The 21,538-nt window shown below is 35.7% G+C and overlaps 1 protein-coding gene across 1 annotated transcript in view; it reads right to left on the bottom strand.

Moving 5' to 3' along the window:
• ATRNL1 (attractin like 1) overlaps positions 1 to 21,538 on the bottom strand; it is a 495,303-nt gene that overhangs the window by 294,491 nt on the left and 179,274 nt on the right. The window contains exons 24-25 of the mRNA XM_024555570.4: positions 20,275 to 20,432; positions 3,580 to 3,641 (exon numbers count right to left, since the gene is read on the bottom strand). Of these exons, the coding sequence (XP_024411338.3) occupies positions 3,580 to 3,641; positions 20,275 to 20,432 (220 nt within the window). The remainder of the gene's footprint in view (positions 1 to 3,579; positions 3,642 to 20,274; positions 20,433 to 21,538) is intronic.

Genomic DNA, 21,538 nt, shown 5'->3' on the forward strand with positions numbered 1-21,538 from the left:
AGAAGGACACCTTGAAACAACTTTAAGAGTATATAAAATGATCCCCAAAGGGACCTGTGTATATTTGGGCATATGCACAGCTACATACATGGGTATATATACACGGGGCAAGAGGGATAAGTAGATGGTTTGGTTACTATTAGACACAGGGTTACAGATGTCACAGACACCCAAGCACTAAAGTGTCATCATGGCACTTTGAAAGAGCTGGGGAGTCTTCCAGGACCAGGAAATAAATTAGGGCAAATTCTGGCTCACAGCATGCCAACAGTGACTATGGATGAACCTAGCGATAACTTACCTAGTTCTCAAGTATATAATTAGAATTTATGTTCAAGTTAGTTACAACAACCTATACACCGCATCCCTGGCCTGTGTGGTAAGACCTATCACAGTGGGCAAGACCAGGTGGCAACCTCTGAACTACCCTCCTTCTGGTCAACTGGTAAATCAGAAACATCACGTCACCCCGGTGGGCTGGTGAAAATTATTACCACCATTACAAATCTAAAAGGTGCAGGGGCAACGGTCCCTACTACCCCTCCACTTAATTTACCAGCCTTAACGTCTTTTAAAATAAATAATTCAGACTTTTCAGATTTACACAGATTTACTTTTCCCTTTTGCATACCAGAACAAGGAACTTATTTTTAAAATAACTTCTTTTAGTTTTCTAATCATTTACTCTATTATATCACAGACTCTAACAACAACCACCACCAAATAAAATCCACAGCCATAAAATTCTTTAATTCTGTATATGAGAGGACTGATACTTAGAGATGTTAGGTGACGTCCTGATGATGGTTTAGAAAGCTAAGATCAGAGCCGGGCTGTGTCTATAAACGATCTCCCAGACACTGGCCTAATTATGTCTACCACCGGAACTATGCCCAACACGTCGAGTTAAAAAGTGGACAGAGTTTGTGAAGTAGCTTCCATCCAACCATGGCAGAACCCAAAAGCGGACACGTTTATCTCTGCTACTTGAATAACTTGGTTAGAAAAGGCAATAGGAGCAATGGTGGCCTGACTGAAACTCTCTTTTAAAATTTATCAGGCCCTGGCCAGGTAGCTCAATTGGTTAGAGCAGTGTCCTCCTGATACGCCAAGGCTACAGGTTCAATCCGCAGTCAGGGCACATATAAGAATCCACTGATGAATGCATAAATAACTGGAACAACAAATCAATGTCTCCCTGCCTTCTTCCTCTCTCAAGTCATTAAAATAAATAAATAAGATTTATCAATGACCTTATTTAAGAAAAACTTCAAAATATTCTGTCCATGTATTTCTTCGCAATGAGGCAATTTTAATATTAATTTACATTTCAATACTGAAAGAGATTCGAATGACAACAAAAGCTATCGCGTACATTTTACCTCACAAGACAACTAGAACTTTTCCACTTTGTTCATGTGACAACATGATGCACGAGACCATCTCTGTGACGTGGTGTGCATCAGTGCCCGCTTTCTTTGTATTTAATGGAAGAACTATCAAACTTAAATATGCACACATCCAAAAGCTTCAGCCATAACCTTAAACATTTAAACAGTTTACATATACATTCAGCACTGCGAATTTTCACACAGCTGAACTTTTTAGTATACATCCATCCACAGTGCTCTGCATTAACCGGCTTTATTTTGAGGCATTAAATAAGGCTCATTGGATTTTATCTCCTAATACTTTCCAAACACATATAATAATGTAATTAATGGCCTTAAAATCCATTTATATTCAGAAGTACAAAGTCGTAAAACATTAATTATACTTAAGATGCTTCCTCGAATTTCACTTTTAAGGACAAATTTAAACCATGAATAGAACTTGCACACACGTTAGAGATAAACGTTTATAGCATTAAGTTCCGGAAATTACAACTTTCTAGGGACACAGATGAACATGATTGTTCTCAGAGGAAAGTGGCTGCCGTAGCAAAGGGGTTGACAACGGAAATGGACTAATAAGCAGGGAACGTGTAAATTTGAGAAATGAGTGTAGAAAACTGAAGGGTTGTCCTTGGAGACAAGGGACTAGACTCTCTCTGTGTGGGCCCACGTGGATAAATTAAAAGAGAGATGGGAGGGACACAGATGTCATCTCATTATGAAGAAAAATTAGCTCTCTGAAGATGGAAAAGGCTACCTTAGGAGACGGCGCATTTCCTGTCCTTAAAGGCATTCAGGCATGCGCTGGAGCAGGAGTTGGGCAGTGTCCTGCCCACCAGCTGTTTTTATAATAAAGCTTTATTGGAACACGGCCACTCCCGTTGGTTTCTGTACTGGCCGGGGCAGCATTAGCACTACAGCTTCAGAGTGCGTATGTGCAACAGAGAGCACAGAGCCCACAGATCCTGGAACAGGGACTATCTGGCCCGTCACAGAAAATGTGCGCTGACTTCTGTGGGGAAAGCATTAGAGATTCAAGTATTGCATGGGCGTCTGGACAAGATCACCAGTAGCGGCTACTTTGGTGTTTAGGAAACTGCTTGGCATATCATGTGTCAGGTGGTGAAGGTTCATTACTGTACACGGCAATACAGCCAACTTGGCAAGTGAAGGTCAAAGTTCACACTGCTTTGTAAAGTTGTGTACTGTGATGGGGGACTATGTCTGCCAGGAGAAGGAGACGCATTTGTTTAATTGGCACAAAGGCACCCAAGGGACCCACATAAGCTGTACACATCATAACCATGTCAACAAAACTGACATTCCTTCCAATCCAGATGATCTAAGACTCCGTAACACTGAACCTCAGCTGCTTCTCCTAACCCAGCACGTCTTTATTCATAGCCCGTGGAAAGGAAAGGAAATGTTCCATGGCAAGAGTTTTCACGTTTTGAGAAATGCTTCCAGCTCCACCCTCTCTTTCAGAAAGATACATTGCAAATTAACGTATTAAAAATCCGGACAAGTGATGTCAGGTAAAAACAAATTAAAGTGCCCTAGTTAACTCTAGTATACACGCTTTTCAAAGCTGTTTAATTATGAAACCATTTTTCATAAACCTATTAATATCTCAAATAACAAATGTCCTAGGGAATGATGCTCCATTCAGTCATATCTTATCCTTCCAGATTATAAACTCTTTGAGAACATAAGTTCACATTTGTTCTTATCCCCTACAGATTTTAACATATTGCTAAGCACATATAATTTCCTAAGAAATTACTGAATTGATTTAACTCTAGAAGATGCACCTAATCAATATGATGAATGCACTATTAATTTCACTAATTAAAAGAGAGTTTAATTACTTATGTGACAGGGGAACACGAAGTTATTCTCATTCCACCAAATCCATTAACAAATAGTAGAACAGCAAAATAACCTTGCAAAAGTATATTTCAAATACGCGTCCTCTGCTCTGCAGTATATATTTAAGCATGTAAAATTATTCATGATTTGTATGAATATACATGAATATATATTCATGATATATATGATATAGAAATATCATACATAACACTTATGGTGTTTTAAGGTTAAAAATTTGATAAATTACCTAACAGACTGACAGAACAAATATCAAAATATAGGTTTAACAAATTCAAAGTCAATAAAAGCAAATTACCTGAAGAAGGTGACAAAAAACTGCACGAGATCCATGATTGTATTGTGTTGTGAAAATGCAATCTGAAAGACCAAAATAAAAGAAAGTTTGAAACTTACTGAATCGATATGGTGGTATTTTAGGGCATTTCTAAGTACAATATTATTAAACGATCAAGGCAATTGGATCACCATATTATAAATCATTTATGCTGCAATCAAAGTTTTATCTAGAACACCTAATCCATTCACCACTAATGATAACACTTGCCTAGGTTCTAAAGTTAAATGGTTAAGGAAACGAATACAAAACTACTCCAAGGACGTGTGCTGCGAGTTTCCTGTGAAATCCTACGACATTAACATGCGCCTACCTAAATCGTGCAGATGAGTTTCTTCATCCAATAATAACCGCATTTCCTATTAATATAATGGATCACTGCAAAGTCAAGAGACCCATTAATGGTAAAATTTAGTAATATCCTCGTTCGTCCCATGTTTTTAAAGAGCCCTCAAATAAGTGATGAAATGAATGTGAAAACACTGAGGGAGCTGAAACTGGAGCGACAGTGATGGCAGTCTTTTTTGTCCGTGCGCGTGTGTTCACATTGAATGCGTGTCCCAAATAGACGACCTAAAATTAACATATGCTACCTTTTATAAAATAACAACAATCAACATTTTGAATTTATGACTCAACAAAAATGTTTACATTACGCGAGTTTGGCTAGACAAGTAGATTAATGGTGTGATATTTACCACAAATTAACAGAATTCTTATTTGGATATTTCTTATTCTGAAGGACAAATTAGTATGTTCATACAAATGTCAGACTGCCATTAATAAATTCTGATATATTTGAGATAAATAAAAATGAAAATATAATGGGATGTGCTGAAATTATCAAGTTCATCTGACAAAGGAAAAGAGGTTTTTCAAACCACTATTTAAGGTTATGGTTCTGCCAAATGCTGACATAAAAACATACTTAAATAATGGAAGTTATAACGGAAGTTAGCTCAGAACCAATGGGCTATGTTTCAGGTAAGTAATTCAAGATTGCATCAGGTTTTTATTTATTAATTTTTTAAATAAAGTAGAGCAAACTGGAGATTAAGTTACCTATTACTAGATGAGATCAACTATGACAATGTATCCCAAAAAGCATAAACTTCCTATAGAGAATAACATATCGCTAATTGATATAATAATATGCATCATTCCTGATAAATATTTTAAAAAATGGAACTAAATGGAAAATGGATAATTTTTAAAGATAAAATCTATTTCTGGATAAAAACATGAGGAATAAACATACCAGCCAATCCTTTATGAATATAACACAAATTACAATGGTTATAAATCCTTGAATATTGCCTATGAAAATTTAATGGGTTTAATTATTTTTAGAGCAAATAAATGCCTTAGTGAACGCACTCATAACTTTCCTCCTGGTTTAATGTAGAAACTTAACTGGTCTCCGGTCCTCCAATTTCAAATGCCCCTGGGTCACTCTTCACCAGGATGACGAAATGCTCTCTTTGAAACAGAAGGAGGTTTCTGTAATTCCTGTTCACAGTCCTTCATCCCCCTGCTTAAATTTCCCCAGTATTTCTTCATCACTTTTAGCTTGGACTCCAAGTTCCTTGCCATAGCAGAGAATGGCCTTCAAATGCGGCCCTTGCGTCTTTCTCTACACAGAGCACTGACACTGCGGTCTGATCAGATAATGGCTTTAGTAGTTTCCAATACTCGCCATTCATTACCGCCCCCGTTCTGGTCCAGCAGGACTGTTCCCTCTCGCCCTCACACCTTCTCTTGGGGAATTTCAGTCCAAATGATTCATTGCCTTGCAGTTCAACTCTAGATCCTGTCTATTTGGTGGCCTCAATTGCTACCATATACTTCTACAACATTACTACTATCTAAAAAAAAAAATCCTCTAACATTCAGAAACCATTTACTGTTGCCCTAGCACTGGGCTGTTTTCCGCATACTAATTTATTTAACCAACAAAACAACCACATGAAATAAGTAATGCCCTTAAGTCCATTTTATATATGAGGAAATAATGGTTCACAGGTTACCCGCGCAACAAGCAGGAGAACTAAAATGGAAATCAGTGTGTTATGTCCCTAGTTCTTATGCTGCGCTCTTTCCTAAGCCCCATGTACTATTTATCAGTGTACTGTGATAATTAGCTTATTCTTCTTTTCTCTCCATTTGACTTCAAGCTATTTGAAGTCAGGCATTACCACGGTCAGCTATACATTCCTAGCAACTAGCAAAGAACATGGCATTTGGACTTGTAAGTGTTTAGTAAATAAATTGCAGTAACTTCTAGAGATATATATCTCAATGTTCTAAATAAAAAGGCTTAAAAAAACAATTTCATTTTAACTAAAGGTCAAGCTGTACAAGAAAACAAGAATTACTTTTATATCAAGATTATGTCAGTTAAAATAGATAAAACTTTATATCTACTTGTCCAGAGAGTATATTACTTGAAGTTAAAGGATATTATTTTTTAAAAAATATTTTTGCTTGAAGCTAAAGAATATTATTTTTCCAAATATTTTTCAAAAAAACATGTATAAATTAAAAAAAATAAAATAGACCCTTTCAAATGATAAAATAAAAATTTGCATTTGCAATGCTACCTGTTCTTAATTATAGTATTAGCATATTTATGAGATTTTGTGAAGAGCCTCAAGTTTTAATTCATCAATCAAGAACATATAAAAGCAAGAGTAATGGCTAAGATAAAAATCTATATGCCATTTATGCTTATAAAACCATTTTTTATAAATTGTGATCTGCAATACAGATTGTAAGTATTAAAGTTTTAGTTTAAGAGGATGTTTGGAAAAATAGGAAAAAACAAAAAGAAATATTCGATTAAGTCCAAGTGACAATTTTTAATGGATATAATTTAAGTATGCCAATAGTAACTTGAAAATTAGACTACAAAAGATTAGCTCAAGGGCATATATACTGATTTATGTCTGATATATGTTCTACATATATATTCACATATACATAATAAATAATTTATACATACTTTAATTTTATTTTGGCTTTAATGGGTTTTACTTTAAGAATTTTAATATCTTGAAGGAAACAGACTTCGGGTCAAAATGGAGTCACAGGCAGACACGCTTTACCTCCCTGCACAACCATAAGGATTGCAACTAATCTCAAAACAAAAAACGCCCACAACGGCCAGAAAATAGAACTGTATGGAAGTCTGACAACCAAGGATTTAAAGAAGACATATTCATCCAGACTAGCAGGAGGGGTGGAGATGGGGAGCCCGGGTGGAGAGGATATTGTATGGCAGCAGTAAGCAGGTGGCAGAGGCAAAAGCCAGAAGAATGGGCAGTCCACATTAGGGCCACCTGGGGAGCGAGCCCCAGGCCAGACCGCATAGCCCAGGGTTCCAGAGCTGGGAATATAAAGCTTCGAAACTCCTGACTGTAAAAACCAGTGGGGGTTGAGGTGGCAGAAGAAACTGCCAGTCTCTCAGGAAAGTCCATTTAAAGGGCCTACAGGGTCCTAGAATGTACACAAACTCACCCACTCTAGGAATCACCACCAGGTCAACAGCTTAGAGGGGCACCAGTCATATAAAGGACTAGAAGCGGGGCAAGTGTCAAACAAGCCTCCAGCAGTCAGGCAGTGGCATTGCTCCCTCTTTGACCCCTCCCCCACGTACAAAGCCACAAAGCAGTGAAACAGGCTGTCCTTGCCCTGGTGATTACCTAAAGCTCCACCCCATACAGCATAACAGGTGCACCAAGACAAGGAGTCAAAGCAGCTCTACCTAATACATAGAAACAAACATAGGGAAGTTGCCAAATTGAGGAGACAAAGAAATGTGGCTCAAATGAAAGAACAGAACAAAACCCGAGTAAAAGAACTAAGTAAATTGGAGATAGTCAACCTATCAGATTCAGAGTTTAAAACACTGGTGATCAGGATGCTTAGAGATCTCACAGAGTATGGCAAAAGCATAAGGGAAGAAATGAAGCTTACACTAAGTGGTATAAAGTAAAATCCACAGGGAACCAACAGTGAAGGGAAGGAAGCCAGGGTTCAGATCACTAAACAGTCAACCAGAACAGAATGAAGAAACAAGAATTCAAAAAAATGAGGAGAGAATAAAAAGACTCTGGGACATCTCCAAACATGCCAACATCTGAATCATAAGGATGCCAGAAGAAGAAAAGAGCAAGAAATTGAAAGATTATTTGAAGAAAATAATGAAAGAAAAATTCCCTAATTTGGTGAAGGAAATAGATATACCAGTCCAGGAAGAACAGAGAATCCCAAACAAGTTGAACTCAAAAAGAACCACACCAAGACACATCATAATTAAATGGCCAAAGATTAAAGATAAAGAGAGAATCTTAAAAGCAGCAAGAGAAAAGGAGACAGTTACCTACAAAGGAGTTCCCCTAAGACTATCAGCTGATTTTTCAAAAGAAAACTTATAGGCAAGAAGGGGCTGGAAAGAAATATTCAAAGTCATGAAAGGCAAGGACCTACAACCTAGATTACTCTATCTAGCAAAGGTATCATTTAGAATGGAAGGGCAGATAAAGTGCTTCCCAGACAAGATAAAGCTAAAGGAGTTCATCATCACCAAGCCCTTATGTGAAATGTTGAAGGGACTTATTTAAGGAAAAGAAGATCAAAACTATGAACATTAAATTGACAACAAACTCACAACTATCAACAACTGAAATTAAAAATAAAAACAAACAAACTAAGCAAACAAACAGAACAGGAACGGAATCACAGGTATGGAGATCACATGGAGGGTTGGTTATCAGAGGGGAGGGAGAAGGAGGAGAATGGGGGAAAAGGTACAGGGAATAAGAAGCATAAATGGTAGGTACAAAATGGACAGGGGGAGGTTAAGAACAGTATTGGGAATGGAGAAGCCGAAGAATTTACATGCATGACCCATGGACATGAACTAAGGGAGGGATTGCTTGAGGGAAGTGGGGTACCAGGCAGAGGTGGGTAAAGGGGGAAAATTGGGACAACTGTAATAGTATAATCAATAAAACATACTTTAAAAAATGCAAGGCAACAGATGCTCAATATACAGTGACTAAACAGGAATTTCTTGAAAACTTTCATTAAACTGTAGAGAATCTATCTGAAACTATTGAAAACTATTTTTAAAATCTATTGAAAAATAGAAAAAGTACTGTTACACCAAAAAAAAGAATTTTAATGTCTCTATTGATTTATTGTTTACTGCATTCTTGCAGTTAACCTCCTAGGAAATGGCGCAATTAAAATAAATCATGTATCCATATTTGAAATTGGTTATTCAGATATTATATTATGTGAATGCACAGCTTTATACTATTAATTCTTTAGATGAGTATTAAATATTTTTAAAGTCATTCAGTTGAGAGGGTTACTTAATTTGTAGTATAATTTTTATGTATACCATTTTAATTTTGAATTTCAAGCAAATACATCACATGGAAAATGTGAGATGAATGCAATTTAAATAGAGATTTTTCTCTCTTGAAATGTTACCATTTCTTATATATTATGGTGACATAATACTCAATACTCAAGTATTTCATATTTGGAAAATCACAACATTTGAAGTACAGTCACAATTATAGGTTGATAATACTTTTATTGAAGTATAATGTAAATGCAATTACATTCTTTTTAATGTATATTTTGTTGGATTTTGGCATTTTTCACAAAGCTATACAACTGCAGCCACAGTGAAGATACAGAACAGTTTCATCAGCTTAAAACGTCCTCCTCCGCCTCTCTGCACTCTCTGTGGAACCCTCCACAGGCCCTGGACCTTCTATGTCCTTGCTATGATCCTGGTTCCTTAGGTTCCTTCATACTTAACTTCATACAAACGGAATCACAGGGCACACGGTTTTTCATGTTTGGTTTCTTTCATTTAGCACAGTATTCTCAAGCTTTGCCCACACCAGCACCTGTATGAGTGTGTTTCATCACTGAGTGCTTTGACATAGTACGGACGTATCATAATCTGCTTACCCATTCTCCAGTTAATACACACTCCTCAGTGTGATCACGCAATATTCATTGCTACACTACTTTTTTAAAATTCTAAATTTCCAACAATACCCATGGAGGCACAGGACCTGGTTAAATTGTTTTTGTATTACAAAAAGGTAATAAAGATGACATAGAAATAAAATTGTTTGCTCTACGTTATATAAAAATCATAGAAGTCTATATAATCAAATCATTTTATGATGGCAAGTATCTAAAAGTGTCTGTGAGGTTACATGAATATTAAACAAGAATTCATTAATTTTTTAAAAAGAGTTTAATTAGATTTAGGAAAGAAATTAATTGCCTTAAAAAACTGCTACTATAAAGAATTGGGAGAACTTCTCTGGTGTTTAGATTCATTTTACAAATGAAAGGTTAAATGGGTTCTTTACAAGTCATTTTCTTAGAAAATTATTTTTCTAAGAAAATATAAGCCATCCTATCTAATTTAAACAACTTTATTGCTTATAAAAATAACATTAGTATTAATATTTAAAATAAGGAGCCAACAAACTTTTTCTGTTAAAGGCCTGTGAATAATCTGTAAAGATTTTCAGCTTTGCGAACATTATGGTCTCTGCTCCTTACTGCTGAACTCTGACATTATACTATAAACTTGCCATGATACAGTTTTCTTCACTTAATATCTAGAACATCTGTACCTATCACAACCAATCTTATATTTTAGTTGTCATAAAATCTTTTCATTTAGCTCTAAATAATATGCTTAAGTATCATTTAATATTTACCTCACATTTATATTCTGATTAGTATAATCAATATATTAGTTTAGTAACTGACAAAATTGATTAGCAATATCAAATGCCACTTCTTAAATTTATGCAAACCTAAGTTTCATGACAAAAAAGAACTGAAGTTTAAAGGGAAAGGAAAGAGTATGTTTTAACACATATGTGATAAGTTCCTCAAGCTTGTAACAATTTGGAAAACAACACCACCAATATGTGTCCTGTGGGGTAGTTTGGGAAAAATATTTCACAAAGATGTCTTTATCAGCACATTTGTGTTGTAACTTTACTTTTCAAACAATACGCATAAGATAAAACATCCTCTTTATTTTAACACCTACGTATCTCGTAGCTAACCACCTTATTTTGTGCTCAAATGTCTCATCATGTGTGTTCAAGTTGCTACCACACTTGTAACGCCACTCGTTATCAGTACGGGGACACCAATCACCTAGTCTACTGTGAAAATTACAGTTGCTAATTGAAGAATGTGTCCCAGCATTATTCTCATTTAAAAAAAAAAAAAAGAATCAAATCTACGTAATGACATCAGTTTGCAGACTGACAACAGTGAATTACCAAATCCCATTTACTCAGGAACAGGTACCTTAGATTCCAACTACTTTAATTTAATTTAATTTAAACAGTGATGTGTAAGTGCTGATGAGCAGCACTACTGTAGAATACACAGTGCTTAAGCTCAATGCAATCTTTCTGTTTTTCAAGTTATTTGCATTGCAGTTTTAGTAGTATTTTTCTTTCATCATCAAGATTTAGTTGCATGGCATTACAAGTCATAAAGAATGTGTTTGTTAAGGAGTTAATAAACAACTGGTGCAAATCAACCTACTAGCATGATTCCTCACGTGCAGAAAGAAAAAGAAATTCCTACTTAATTACTAGATTATTGATGGACCTATCATACAGCACTGTTACATGCCTCACAGCCCCAGCTGGGACTCAAAAGGGTATATGAACGCTGAGGTAGTGGGCAATTGAAAACATAAAATACTGTATCGAGAACAATGAAGAAAAGTGGTTTAAAACTAGAATGAATTACATTAAATTGAAACTACTTCCTTAAATACATAAATTGATTGAATAATGCGTCCAAACAGCAGACGCTTTCCCTGGCCAAATTACAGTCTGCTTGATGGCGTATAACCTTCCTGCTCTGGTAGGTGTGGTGTCTGTCCGACAGGAAAAATAATCTTCTTGATTTTGAGAATTCTGTTAGTAAGTAAGATTTATAATGCTGTAAGAAATAAGCCTTTACAATACATATAACTCAGTAGTAGGAAGTAAAAGGAAAAAATTAGTATAATACTTACAAAGAAGTAAAATAAAAATCCTCAACAAAGATGCTTATTTCTCAAGCATCCTCAGAAACATTAAAAGAAATCATGGAGCCAGTGAATTTGGGTAGCAGTGATTTTAGAATAAGAAGTCATAACTTGCCTTTTAACTCAGCAATCATTAGAGTCTTCACCCACTTACAGTTTTCATAGAACAAGGACTGCTTGTCTGTCATATAATTCACACTGAAAGGTCTTACAGAATAAGATAATAATTAATTAAAAATAAATTTAAATCTTTAATGGATTATTGTAGAAATAGATGAGTTAGGTAAAAAATATAACCATATTTGATGATCCAACTTGTAATAAAATATATATTATTAAAGAGAAGCTACAACTATTTAATGGAAATGTAATGTAAATATTAATATTGTTACTCAACATATTTTCTATAAAATAAAATCAATTTAATCAATATTCCACTTATTTTTAGTTTTAGCTAAAGTCTGAAGATACAGATGTACACCCTTAGAACATATACTTTATATGATATATGTAATATTCCATATTTATTGATGTATACATTTATAATATTCAGTTCACTAGTAGCAAACATAATTTGAAACAGTTTTATGATGAGTATTAAAAACGACTATGGGACAGTTACACAATAGAATACCTCTTGGCCGTAAAAAAGAAGAAACTTTTGCCCTTTGCGACAGTATGGATGGACCTGGAGAACGTTGTGCTAAGTGAAGTAAGTCAGAGAAAGGCAAATACTATATGATTTCATGCATATATAGAATTTAATGGAACAATAAACTAATAAGGAAAATAGGACAGACTCTAGATAGAGAGCAAGATGACGGCTTGGGTTGGGAGGCACAGTTAGGGGTGGAGGGACTGAGCATAAAGGGAAAAGGACTCATGGACATGGACAACAGTGTGGCCATTGCTGGGGGCAGGGGAGTGAGTGTAAGGGAACTAAATGGTAATGGAACAAAATACAATACAGATTAAATTTTTTAAAATGAAACAGTTCACTTTTACATACTCAAATTACAGTTCAACTACTTTTATTTCATCAACTCTGACTTTTCTAGAAAATCCACTGTCCACGTCAAACAAAGGATGCAAGTGAGAGAGAGTAGCTCCAAAGTCCCTTAGGAAAACAGTGCCAAGGGCGGGGCAGAGTCAGGTGGTCCTGCGGTCACCCGGAGGGGCTGCTGTATGTGAGGGTGGTCTCACTTAGCTTGGCAGTGGTGGTTGAAAAAAATATTAATGGATTCACCAGATACTTAAAAAAAAAAAAAAAAAAGGAATATTGTCAGTGCAATCAATGAAATGTGTGCGCTCTGTGCCTGTCCGCTAAGGCAGTGGTCCCCGACATTTCTGGAACCAGGGACTGGTTTTTCCATGGATGGGGACACTTGGGAGAGTGGAGGCGGAGCTCAGGCAAGCTTCGGTCCAAGGTTGGGGGGGGGGGTTCCTGTTGGGGACCGCTGCACTGAGGAAAAGACTGAAGCCAACAATCAAAACCCAAGTCTTAGGTTCAAGCAAAATGCTGTAGGTGGTGCCATTTCCTGCAAAAAGCAGCTTTGGATCAGTAGGTGTAAGAGATGCACTGGAACCAACAAGCAATGTCTGGGCTGGTAATACCGATTTATAAATGTATAAAAAGTGACCATGGACGCCATGGTAGTAAATGAGACCCAAACAGAAAGTCTGCTGTCCACGAGCAGAATATCTAGAGTGTAGCCCTGAGGAACACAGGAAACTAAGGGATGCTAGAAGGAAGTAACGTAAAACGTAAAGAGGGAGAAAGAGTAGGAGAATGAGGAGGCATGGGGACCAAGAATCTGTTCACAGGTCAACTCAGACTGAAGGAAGAAACTAAAAGTAGTGTCTATGAGGCACCTGCGCCCTGTGCCTTAGCAGTTTCCAAGGGGCTGTTTGGGCAGAACTCAGACTGCAGCAGCATGAGGAGTACGTTATAAATTCTTTGAGGATGTAGATGATAATTATGTATTTCCTCCTAACACGCAGTACGGTGCCTCAACATACAAGGCATACAATTAACATTTATTGACTTGAAGAAAACGAAAGTAAAAGAAACAAAAAATCCCATTTTACTTCAGAAATACTCCCAGGGAAAAGAGCCCTTCCTTTGTGCGGGCATTTTGACGTTCTGCGATCACTCGGACAGGTCTATTAAACTGTGTGCGAAGCCACAGAAAGTCTTTCTTAAGCAGTAACATCCTCTCTCATGTCAATATTGATCTGGTGGATGACAGGCTTATTATTTTGTCTGTCAATTCAGAATATACAAAATCCCTCTTTTATGTCAAATTTAAAAAGAATTAACACAAGTTAGATTAAATTTCATAAACTCTTTCCAAGCCAACTCTTCAACCAGATAATTGTCAATTTTTTTTTTTCTAAAATGCACACTGGATGATTGACTCTGAATATACTTATCACTTGGTTCCAAGGAAGCTTCCCAGCCCCATTCCGCCTCCGCCTTCCACCACTCCTATCATTCCACACCCCCCCACCCTACCCCACCAGTTGTCCGTCATGCAACCCATTTTCCAGACATTAAAAAATCCCACATTGCTCCCTAGTGAAAATTCTTCATGACTTTGAAAACCCTCTCACGCATCACGTCCCTTTGCTGAACTCCTATTCATCCTTCAAAATCTTCCTTCAATATACCTTTCTCCAAGAAGCTTTCCTACTTCAAAATCGTCTTTGTAACAGTCACAGAGGTGGGGATACAATCTATAGTCACCAATTCATAAATACTATTCACACCCATGTCAGCCAAAGTGAATGGCCCAGATAACACTTTATGAAGTAAACAAAGCCAAAATATGCCCCTGAAACTCTGTCTCAAGACTAGAGTCTGGTCCCTTTTCTCTCCGGGATGACTACATTAGGATCCAATAAACCCAACTAACGTAGAACAGGATCCACATGTGAAACTGAAACCAGAGACAGAGAAAGAACAATCACACTAACAAGTCGGTAATTATTTGTATAACACAGTATAAACCATGTAAAGGGATGAAATTTTAGGAAATATGACCAGAGGAGGGGATGTTGAAATCCTGAAGTTCCAAAAGGTATTTCCTCTCAATGCCCTGTTTTCTAAGCCTACAATGTCCCTGTTTTACTTTAAAGCTAATTTAAAGTTGGATTTCTTTATCTACAACTGAAATAATGCTGACAACATGTTTCATGAGGGCAAGACTGCTTTGTATACTATTTCATCCTCTAGAAAAGCATCCTGTATATGACTGAAAGTGTAGCCAAAAATTTATATACAAGTTATATCTGGATAAAGTCCAGCCATCGTGAGTATAAAAAGAATGGTTTGCACGGCACCAGTGGAAACTGTCGGCCAAGGAGACTGGGCGGGGATGAGCCTGCGTGCACAATGACGACTTTACTGTACTAGTCAGTGGGGACTGCAGATGCCACTGAGTGAGCATGAGTACTGGGTGCCCATCACATTCACAATGACTGAGCTAGCAGAGCAACCAATCTGCTTGTGTTAAGCTTGAACATTCCTCTGCGGAAACTATTTGTCTGGAGCTATGGGCAACTGGTGATTTGGCAGCTTCATCAAGACAACGCACCAGCTCACACACCACATCTCATGCAGAACTGTTTGGTAAAACATCCAATCACCCAGGTGACTCAGCCCCGCTACCGCCCAGATTTGGCGTCCTGTGACTTCTGGCTTTTCCCAAAACTAAAATCACCTTTGAAAGGGGAGAGATTTCAGACTGTCAATAGATTCAGGAAAATAGGACAGGGCAGCTGATGGCAATTTGAACTGTGTGAGGTCCCAAGGTGCCTACTGTGAAGGGGACGGAGGTGTTACTGTCCTATGTACAATGTTTCCTGTATCTTCTTCAATACATGTCTCAATTTTCATATGATATGGCTAGATTCCTTCTGGAGAGGCCTTGTAAATACTAAATTTCTGCCATTTCTGCAGAAAGAAAGCACTACTTGGGATTAACATTTGCCTGATGAAATACAGAAGATGCCATTACTATAATTTTTTATTTTGGCCAGAATTTGTAGAAATTGACAAAGGTCTATTATCATGCTAGAATGTCGTATCTCACTAGTAACATCAGACAAAAATTGGATCAAGACAAATGAAAACTTCTGCGTTTCTCACATATCAGGGAAAACTTGTCCTTATTCAAGTAATACTTTGCAAATCGATCTCTTCAATCTCTTCAAGTACATCATGGAAACACCACAACCAAAAGTACTCAAAAGAACCGTGATGGAGAAAATGAAGTATGAAAATACTATTGACATTAATTGAAGTGAAATTTATGTGAAATGTCTTGTTTACAAAAAGGATACGATGCAAAGATTTTTTATGTAAACAACAAATAATTAAATATTTAAATCTTCATACATATTTTATACTACAGCATACTGAAAAAATTAAATTACAACTTGAAAGGCTAAAATAACCTGAAGCACTTTCTTGCAGCTATAAACACAAAGGTCTCTCCTGAGTAGCAACTCTATTGAAGCAAATATAAGTAAAAATGGTCATGAAATTTAAATATTAACTTTGATCACAAACAATATTTTTGCGTGTTAGATAGTCATTGATAAAACTTTGGGAAAAGAAAACAGTGATATTTATTTTTGAAAAGATTATTTTTGGTATTTCATAGTGTGATAGATATTTGTCAGTAGGAATTAGAGCTTTTTTATACTTCTTTATTTCAGCCACTTTTTAAGATAACTGCTTCCATAGAGTGTAGTTTTGTAATTATTTATGAACAATTTCATTTATGGATTATAAATTTTCTCATAACTTGCAGCTTGTTGGAATCTGCAGGAGAATGTCTTTATGAAACCGAAAATATATAGAAATGTATCTGCAACCTAATTACCATTTATCTGAAAAGTACTTGGAAGCATAAATCTAAGCTACTAAATAAAACAATTTACAAGTAAACATGAAATGATATACACAGTAGCGGTCCCCTCGGTTGTTGGACAAACTCATGGCTACCACAGTTGCTCTATTTACTATCTAGACTCAGTATTATGTGGAAAATTTCTATCTCCTCCCAAAATACAGTAACAGAGAATGGATTGAGCCTCATGTTTAAACAACCAGTAAAACAGAGAAAGTATCTGAAACACCTGTTTTTAGACACTGGCTATCAAGCAATGCAGAATAATCACTCCTGAGTGGGGGGGGGGGGGGGAAGGTGAGCCTTTCAATGCCACAGATTATCGTGGCTGTGAGGCAGCGTCAAAAGGACAGTAAACTCAGGTGCATTGCAGAAATGCTGACCTGTAGAGGGGCCGCTGGGAATGTGGTGGGCTGAGGTGGCGAGCGGTTACAGGACAGGGTACTGGAGAAGAGGGAACTCCCCAGCATGCTCCAGAGCTTTGCTAAGGGTCTCCACGTCCTTCAGGTGAATACCACTTACTGGTCAAGCCGCTGCCTGAGGCGGGGGAAAGAATGATTGCAAAGGAGCAGAGAGAAAAATTCTCAAAACCCCCCTGGAGCTGGGAGTAGTTGACAGTCCCACCAGTCACAGCGTCAAACCTGTGATCCAGCGGCTCAGAGCACCAGGAAGGCAGGGCCCAGGAGTGAAGTGACTGCCCCTCAGAGGCAGGCCTTGAAAAGGTCAAAACGTTTCCAAGCAAATGAACTCCATCCCAGAACAAAGCTGAGACTTATTTATCAGTATCAGTGAATATCTGGCACCCAAAAAGGGGAAATTCTGAATGTTGGTCATCCGGTCAAAATATAATCCATAAAGAGAAACAACATAAAACAGTAAAAGGAAACTCAGAAATTACACAAATGACAGAATTTTATAGACAAGGACATTGAGTTATGATAACTGTAATATATATACTCAAGAAGGCAGATAAAAGATGGAGCATATTAAGTAGATAGAGACAAAGAAGATACTTTTAAAAACTGATCAACATTCTAAAGACAAGACATATAATGTATGAGTTGAAAAACACCCTGGATGAGATTATCATCAGATTAAACATTATTTTAAAAAGGTTAATGAAATTGAAGATATAAAAGAAAATATGCAAAATAAAGACACAGAGAAAAATAATAAATTAAAAATGAGATCAGAGCATTAGTAAGCTAAGGAGCAATTTCAAGTAATCTGAGATACATACAATTGGAATTCCTAAAGGAGCAGAGAAGAGACAAAATCTTGAGACATAATGGCTAAAAGTTTTCCAAATTTGGTTGAAATTATAATTTTATGAATTTATGAAGTTAATGGAACTCATGCACAAAAAAATACAGAAAACCACACCTATGCACATCATAATCAAATTGGCCAAAACTCATAATAAAGAGAAAAAATCTTAATGCGAAAAGAGAAAAAATACCTATTATTTACAAAGGAGAAATAAGGGTAAGAGCAGATTTCTCATTAGAGACAATGCAAACTAAAAGACAGCGGAGAAACATCTTTAAAACAATTTTAAAAAGCTACAATTTAGAATTCTTTAATTCCCCCAAAAGAGTGAAATAAAGACCTTTTCAGAAATATGGGCTGATGTAATTCAGAGCCTGCAGCTCTGCACTAGTGCTAAAGGGTGTCCACTAGGCAGTAGGAAAATGACATTTGACAGAAATCTAGATCTATAAGAGTAACTATTTTTAAAATCTTTAAATAGAATTGACTACATCAAAATAGCAAGCGTGGTATGGACTTTCTAATATATAAATCTGTAAAATATATCCAACTATGGCGCAAAGACTAGAAGGAAGGAAAAAAAGTATACTGTCTTAAGATTAATGTTCAAAAAACGAGCAATGTAGTATTATTTGGAGGTAGACTATGAGTTTAAATTGTCTATGATAAACCATTAAATCACCACTAAAATAATTTAAGAAAGCTTACAGAAAAATAATGTAGATTCTACACGAATTCTTTCAGAAAATTAGAGAAAGGACTACTGCCCAACTCACTTTGTAAGGCCAGAAGAACCGTAATACCAAATCAAACAGCATTACAGTAGAAAACTACCAACTAATATTCCTCAGTTACACAGGCATAAAATTTCTTAACAAAAATATTAAGAAATCAAAACCAATAATACATACAACCAAGTGGAACTTACTCTTGAATAGCATGGTTGGTTAAACATTCAAAAAATCAATGAATGTAATTCAATTCTATTAGAAAATAAATCGCAATCAAAATAATTCTATTTTACTTTTAGTAATTAAAAGTTTATTATAGTTCTATAAAGAAAAACCCAGAGTCAACTCCGAGTACCTTAGTAAAACTATTTCTCATGACTAACGTAATGATTTTACTCAAAGCGCAGGCACTGAGCTCTACCTATCTTGACCATCCAAGTTGTTTTCCACGTTTTATTACTCTGCGAGAGAGGAATATTTCAACTTTATTACACAAATTCTGGTTTGGCATCCAGAACATATTACTAGTATGTTCCCAAAAGAAAATCCAATTTAGAAAGTTAATTTTGAACCATTAAATATTCATAAGCATTCTAAAGTAACTATGTAATTTTCTTAAAAATAAAATACAATTAGATAACCAAGAAATAAAGGGCATGAAAACAATTCAAAATATAACAACTATATCCATTTTATTTCCTATTTAATAAGCTCTATAGATTGTTTTCAGTAAAACGTGATTTTTAAAAATCACTCAGTCCTCCCACAAATCTCAGGGACATTAATATATAAAACAGGCAAGCATTTGTAGTCACAGATCTTAGGTTGTCATTTATTAACATAAAAGGAGAAGGAATGACCTGTAAATTTTTTTAAAGATTTTGAAACAGACTGACCCAGCACAGGACTTGGCACATGCTATTCGACAAACTAATTTGAATTAATTCAAATTAAACAGTCATGAAAGAATGAATAAATGAACAAATCCCTAAATTACAAAATGTAAACTTTACTCTCATAAAAAGCCTAAATTAAGAACTCAAACCTTGAACATTTCAAGATAGAAAGAACACCCTAAATATTTCCTAGCAATAAATCTGTAGTCCTTAGCAGCCTATCACTAAACACAATTAAAAAAAGACACATGCAGTGTAGTTCGATATACAGCAGAGATAAAGATAGCAGCAGTAACCAGCAGTGGGTCGGAAAGAACTAACTATTAAGTACTGCAAATGCTTAATCTTTAATGAAAATTTAAATTGCCCTCAGCATAGAATAAAACAAAAATGAGATTACCAAGCATAGAGAATACTTTCAAGTGGTATTGTAGGAAAAGAATATCTATTTAACCCTCAGTTAAAGTATACAATTAATCAGAAAACCCAAAAATCTAGTTATTTCAAGTTTGATGTATTTTTAGAATATAATTTTATTAAAAATTATATTCTTTGGTTGATTCAATATTATTTTATGAATTTTTATGGAGATATTAATCATCACAAACATTCATGTGCCCTTTTATCATATTATTAAAAACATAGAAATCCAACTATATCATCACTTTGAAAGAAACCACATTCTTTGTCTAACGGAAATACTCAATAGTCACTAGATTTAATACTATTTTAACACTTACCTGTATTTTAACGGGCCAGGAAAAGTTACTGACGTACACATAGAATGTAATGTTAGGGTTGCTTCTAAAGTTAAATTTTTCATAGGAGAAACTATCTCTGTATTCCTTTATATTAGTCTTGGAAACGATGGGTGTTTCCTCCCCAGATATCGTTCCAGCTAAAATGTAAATAATAATAACAAAATTAAATAATTCATATTAGGAAACAGACCTTTGTGAACTTAAGAACATATATTATACTTCTTTTTATAACTACATATAAGAACACAATTATTAAAATAAACTCATGTTTACAGTTTAGACTAATGAAGGAGAAAAATAAGATTTGTACTAAATATAATGAAATAAATTTAGGATAAGAATTATTTTTCAGAATCATAGTACTGATGAAATACCATGTTCTAGGCACTAGCTTAGAGCCTTTTATTCTTTTCTAATAACAATTTTATTCCAGAGGTGTTCCAAGTTCCATTTCTAGTTTCAAATTGGAACCTGAGTCTCGGAAAGATGAAAGCACTTGCCTCCATTCCACAGACACTGAAGAGCAAACTCCTCTTTGGAACTCAGGTGTGTGTGGCCCTAGGAACTGAGTTCCACTTACTTCTCCACAGAGCATTTCAAGATAAATCAGGCCATATTTTGCATTCTCAATTAAATTAAAAACTGGGGAAAAATCAATTTATTTGTCTTACCACAAACTGAAATACCACTAATTTGAGTAAATTGGAAGGAGGCTATAATTTAAAACATGAGCTAAATGCTCAATCAGTTAAACAAATATTGGGTACTCAATAAATATTTAGTGAAATTAACCAAATGAAACAAAGCATTTCCAACAATCCTACCAAGGCCTCCACTTAACAAAAAATAAAATTATTAAAATTATACACTGAACACCTGAATTAATTTCTAACTGATCATTATTCCAAAATTGCCGTGAATGTTCTTTAAAAATGCAGATTTTTTCCTGACCTGCATCTTCCAACCTGATAAATAAAAATTTCTGACATTTGGTTCTGGGTATCTGGGTTACAAGTAATTTCCTGCATACTAAAATCAGTGTTCTAAAGTGATGACAGAGTTTTATATATTTTTATTGACAAATCTTAAAACTTGTAGAGTTGGTTTATTGCACAGAAGTAAACTTCGAATTAACAGTGCAAGTGATCATGAATCATTAATTAACATAACTCACGGTGCCAAGATTTTACCACGTTTGAACTAGGTAACAAAATGTCCGTATGTTTGCCTGAACTTCTCATTT

Source organism: Desmodus rotundus, chromosome 4, assembly GCF_022682495.2.
Source record: "Desmodus rotundus isolate HL8 chromosome 4, HLdesRot8A.1, whole genome shotgun sequence".
Taxonomy (NCBI): Eukaryota; Metazoa; Chordata; class Mammalia; order Chiroptera; family Phyllostomidae; genus Desmodus; species Desmodus rotundus.